Source organism: Arvicanthis niloticus, chromosome 6 (genome assembly GCF_011762505.2).
Source record: "Arvicanthis niloticus isolate mArvNil1 chromosome 6, mArvNil1.pat.X, whole genome shotgun sequence".
Taxonomy (NCBI): Eukaryota; Metazoa; Chordata; class Mammalia; order Rodentia; family Muridae; genus Arvicanthis; species Arvicanthis niloticus.
Window position 1 is genome coordinate 22,286,807 of NC_047663.1, and position 5,419 is coordinate 22,292,225.

At 52.2% G+C, this 5,419-nt stretch overlaps 1 protein-coding gene across 1 annotated transcript; it reads left to right on the forward strand.

Annotated features, from left to right (window-relative positions):
• Nucleotides 1-549: 549 nt before the first annotated feature.
• Krt19 (keratin 19) lies at nucleotides 550-5,146 on the forward strand. Its single transcript, XM_034507880.2, has 6 exons — nucleotides 550-1,058; nucleotides 3,481-3,563; nucleotides 3,780-3,936; nucleotides 4,225-4,386; nucleotides 4,510-4,635; nucleotides 4,748-5,146. The coding sequence occupies exons 1-6, from the start codon at nucleotides 630-632 to the stop codon at nucleotides 5,000-5,002; spliced, it is 1,212 nt and encodes a 403-aa protein (XP_034363771.1). The 5' UTR covers nucleotides 550-629; the 3' UTR covers nucleotides 5,003-5,146.
• Nucleotides 5,147-5,419: the final 273 nt, after the last annotated feature.

A 5,419-nucleotide genomic window follows, 5' to 3' on the forward strand; every position in this document is an offset into this window, starting at 1 on the left:
GGGAATAAGGGGAAGGTGGTCTCTAGCACCAGGTGAGAATTTCCAGTGAGGTGTAGAAATCTGGTGTGTGTGTGTGTGTGTGTGTGTGTGTGTGTGTGTGTGTGTGTGTGTGTGTGTATTATGATCACAAAGAGGGAAGGGTTTATTAACATGATTCCAGAGGGGCATTCTCAGAGTGGTCTCTGAGTTGGGTCCCAGAGGGGTGTGATTTCTAAGGGTGTTAAATTCCTGGAGGTTTTAAAGGGCCAGAGTGATACTGTCACTCCGGAAGTTAGAGTTGTCTAAGCCTGTGTACTAAGGGGCTGAAGAGGCAGAAAAGGGACTTGCTGTGTTGACAGTAGCTTTGGAGTGGGCTGGGGTGGGGCAGCTCTGGGAAGGACTGAGACCTCTGGCTCCTGGGAGGGAAGAGGTAGGAGCAGAATCACCAGGAATTGACCAATGGGGAAAGAGCTCATATTTGAACTCTGGAGCTTGGAAATTTCTGATACCCGCCCCTTCAACATCTCCATTCCCCCCCTCCTCCCGCCTGGAGCATAAAAAGCCCCAGGTGAGGGCCTTGTCACTCTTCCAGTGGTCAGCAGCTCTCAGACCTGCAGCCCTTGTCCCACGCTCCGGGTTTCCTCGTCACCATGGCTTCCTATAGCTATCGCCAGTCCTCAGCCATGTCTTCCATTGGGGGCATGGGCGGGGGTTCCGTACGCTTTGGGTCAGGGGGTGTTTTCCGCGCACCCAGCATCCACGGGGGTTCAGGCGGCCGCGGCGTGTCCGTGTCCTCCACCCGCTTTGTCTCCTCGTCCTCTGGGGGCTATGGTGGAGGCCGCGGTGGAAGTTTTAGTGGGACCCTGGCTGTGTCAGATGGGCTGCTGGCTGGTAATGAGAAGCTCACCATGCAGAACCTCAATGATCGCCTCGCCTCCTACTTGGACAAGGTGCGCGCCCTGGAGCAGGCTAATGGCGAGCTGGAAGTGAAGATCCGTGACTGGTACCAGAAGCAGGGACCCGGGCCCTCCCGGGATTACAACCACTACTTTAAGACCATCCAGGACTTGCGCGACAAGGTGGGCAGCGGCGGGGCGCTGGGAGGTGCACCTGTTAGGGTGGAGTGGCGGGGCGGGACGTTGTGGAAACTCAAGGGGGGTGTGCAAGCCTTTTGCTAAGAGCAGGAACCTGCAGGGTAGGGCAGAAAGTCTGGGCTGGACCCTAGGATTCCAGTGGCGGAGGGGTGGAAGGGAACTGGGACAGGCTAAATGGGTGGGGCTTTCAGAGGCTATGGGGACCTGCTAGGAGGTTCAGGAATATTCAAAGAGAGAGCAATTTAACCCAGCTTTGGGCTGCCCAGAGATGAAGACCCCGAACCTCAGCCTCAGCTGGGGTGGGGGTGGGGCGCTGCAGGCTATTAGTCTGTAGGCGCAGAGTTCATCTGACCCAGTGACCTTCTGGGAATCTTCAGCCAGTTGTTTCCTCAGGTTGTGCACGTGGTTTTCTTCACAGCAGCCTTCCTCTTACTCCTCTCCAGCCCAGGAGACAACCCAGGCTCACAAGGAGCTATGAGAAGAATGTAAAACCTGGGGGCTGTACAGTAAAACCACATCTTTCAAAAGAACTTCCTGTCAGGCGTGGTGGCTCAGGCCTGTAATTCCGGGACCAGGTATATAGGCTAGAGGCTGAGTTCATAGCCATGCTCACCTACAGTTAACTCGAATCTAGTCAGGGCTACATGAGTCTCGTAGGCTCCCACCCCTCTGCCAACTGGCCCAAATAAACAGACAGACAGACAGACAGACAGACAGACAACTCTAAGACGAACCAAAAGACAAATAAAAACAATTATTTTAGTAAGTAAGAGAGAGGTGGAGGTCGTGACCCTCTGCTTCTGTGGACCTCTCTCCTGGAGTACCCAAGCTGCAAGTCTCTATGGGCTCCGAGTCCAACAGGCTGGTTGGGTGGGGCATAGCTCTCACTCCTAGGGCAAAACTATGTCCTGAGGAAATGCACCAGAGGCCAGGGAGCTTCCTCCCCACTAGTTCCTGCAACGTGCAGTTCTCAAGAGCATTTTCCGGTGTTGTGTGAACCTAGCAGGGAGCTGGGCACACAGCAAGCAGCTAGAGCTGTGCTTTTTAACCTGGTGATGGATTGCTAGAATCCTAGGCAGTACACAGCTTGCCTTGTCTCCTGCCTTGTCCAAGTCCCCTCCCACACACTCCCAGCACACATATCTAGAAGCAGTTCTTACTCTGCTATGAATGCTCTCCTCTGCCTTTTGGATTCTGCTGTTTTCTTCAACAATTACCCCCCCCCCAAACTCTCTATGTAGCTGATCATGGTGGCTTACACCTATCATTTAACATTAGGAGACGGAGGCAGAAGGATGATGCCAGTTAATGCCAGTTGAGCTACACAGTGAGACTCTGTCTCAAAAATATCAAACCAGAGCTGGGGTGTAGTTGCACACTCCTAATCCCAGCACTTGGGGAGGCAGAGGCAGGTGGATCGCTGTGAATTCAAGGACAGTCTACAGAGTGAGTCCAGGACACCTAGGGCCTAAGGGCTACACAGAGAAACTCTGTCTCTAACGCCCCCCCCCCCAACTCCTAAACCCCAAAGTCTAACAAACCAGAGGAAACCAAACCAAACCAAACCAAACCAAACCAAACCAAACCAATAACATTAAACCAAAATAATCATGCAAATTCTGACCCGGTGACAGGATGAATGGCTCTGACTTTAATCTTTGAAAAACACTGGGCTCTGGTACTTAAATTGGTGGTAAGCTCAATGATTTAAATGAACCACCTCAGACCAGAGAGTCTTCAGATTGGGTAACCTCAGAATTTCCAGTTATGTACAGTGGCAGTACTAACCCAGGACTGAGGCTGAGAGACCATGAAGGGGGTAGGACGTGGCTGGCACTTCGTTGAAGGAAGAATGTGCTCTAAGTGTGGGATACAGAGAGGGATAAGTGTTTCTTTTCTTTCTTTTGTAAAAACTTTATTTATTTATTTATTTATTTATTTATTTATTTATTTATTGTATATTGGTGTTTTGCTTGCATGTATGTCTGATCCCCTGGAACTGGAGTTGCAGACAGTTGTGAGCTGCCATGTGGGTGCTGGGAATTGGCTCTGTTCCGCTGGAAGGATATCCAGTGCTCTTAATTGCTGAGCCACCTCTCCAGCCCCTGGGATAAATGATTCTTAATGCTTCATGTTTCTAGGCCCTTTTCAGACCACTTAGAGTTCACCTGCACAGGTCTTAGGCATGTCCTTCTGGAATTGCTTGCCTCCCTCACCCAACCTCCTACAGTGTGTTCTGCTCCAGCTCTGGGACTGTGGATCTATGCCAAAGCCTCTCAGAGAGCAGACTAGTGGGTCGTATCTAGAGAGTGGGGCTCTGCATTCCTCTCTCCTTCTCTGTGAAGAAAGTGGATAGATAATACTAGTTTGCCAACCTGCTGCCAACTGCCAACCTCCTCTCTTCCAGATCCTTGGGGCCACCATTGACAACTCCAAGATTGTCCTACAGATTGACAATGCCCGCCTGGCTGCAGATGACTTTCGAACCAAGTAAGTGTTCCTGCTTTGAGGGCTGCAGAAGCCAGGCAAACGAGAGGGAACAACTGCAGGCCTTTATAGTGCTTGACACCATGGAGGCCTGGACTCTGCCATTCTTTTCCACCTGAGCGTGCTCAAAGCAAACCCCCACAGACTCCCAAACCCTGGGGAAGTTGGCAGAGACACAGCCAACACTACTAGCCTGACTGCAACCATTTCCTTGGGAAGGTTTGAGACAGAGCAGGCCTTGCGTCTGAGCGTGGAGGCTGACATCAATGGCCTGCGACGGTTGCTGGATGAGCTGACCCTGGCCAGGACTGACCTGGAGATGCAGATCGAGAGCCTGAAGGAGGAGCTGGCTTATCTGAAGAAGAACCACGAGGAGGTGGGTCAAGCTAGGCCTTCTGTCTATCTTGTCCCCAAACTGAAAGACTGTTATTTTGGGTTTACTGACCGTGACCTCATCTCTTACATCATGACTATGACCGTGGCTTTGATCATACCTCTCACAGTCCCTGCAGGGCATGGTGACCATGACATCTACTCTCCAGTGCTGGCTCCTAGACCTGTACCTCCAAACCAGCCCTGTTCGGTTCAGGGATTGGGGGAGTGATCTGGTCCAAATCCAGCATGTTTAGGTTTTGACATGCCCCTGTGTGTGGTGTCTTTACAGGAAGTTAGTGCCCTGAGGAGCCAGGTGGGTGGCCAGGTCAGTGTGGAGGTGGATTCCACTCCTGGTGTCGACCTAGCCAAGATCCTGAGTGAGATGAGAAGTCAGTATGAGATCATGGCCGAGAAGAACCGGAAGGATGCTGAAGCCTGGTACACTAGTCAGGTATGCAGAGGACGTTGGTATCCTGTGAGGGTGGTGAGGAGAGACCCTGCCCCCCTGCCCCCCTGCTCCCTCTCTCCCACAGAAGCTTGTTGCTTACTTTCTCCTCAACTTGTCTTGTTACAGATTGAGGAGCTGACCACCCAGGTTGCTGTGAACACCAAGCAGGTCCAGATAAGCAAGACTGAAGTCACGGAGCTTCGACGTACCCTCCAGGGCCTTGAGATTGATCTACAGTCCCAGCTTAGCATGGTATGTATCTCCACCCTGTGGCCTGCACACTTGTGCCCTGGCACCCTCAGTGGCTGTGCCCGTGTTCAGGAACCTGCCCCTGCTGAGTCATGTCTCCTTTCCCTCCCTTCAGAAAGCTGCCCTGGAAGCCACGCTGGCAGAGACAGAGGCCCGATATGGAGCCCAGCTGTCACAGATCCAGGGTGTGATCAGCAGTATCGAAGCCCAGCTGAGCACTGTGCGTGCTGATACAGAACGCCAAAACCAGGAGTATCAGCTGCTCATGGATATCAAGTCGAGGCTGGAGCAGGAGATCGCCACCTATCGCAGCCTGCTTGAGGGCCAGGAAGCTCACTATAACAATCTGCCCACCCCCAAGGTCATCTGAGCAGATCCTGGGTCCCTGTCCTGCTACCAGTGAGACAACCTCCTCCCCACCCCCCACCTCCTGGGGAGAGGCCTGGCTGGGGTGATAAAGTTTACTCCAGCCCTTCCCTTGGCTTGTCAATAAAACTAACCTCCGAGGGAAAAAGGATGTGGTGCTTATTTCAGCCGATGAGGGATGGGTCATATCTTAGCCCCTTGTTTTATTTGAACCAAAGTCCACTCCATCCCAAGACAGGGAGTGGGGCAAGTGCACATTGCTATAGCTATGGCAACTCGGGCTAGATAAATGACCTGTACAGATAGAATTGTTCTTTTCCACAATCTTGTTTCCACTTCAGAGAGCTAGCGTGGGGTTTAGAGAGGTCCAGTGTTTGGTTGCACACATACACAACCCCTGTAATACATGGCAAAAGTGACG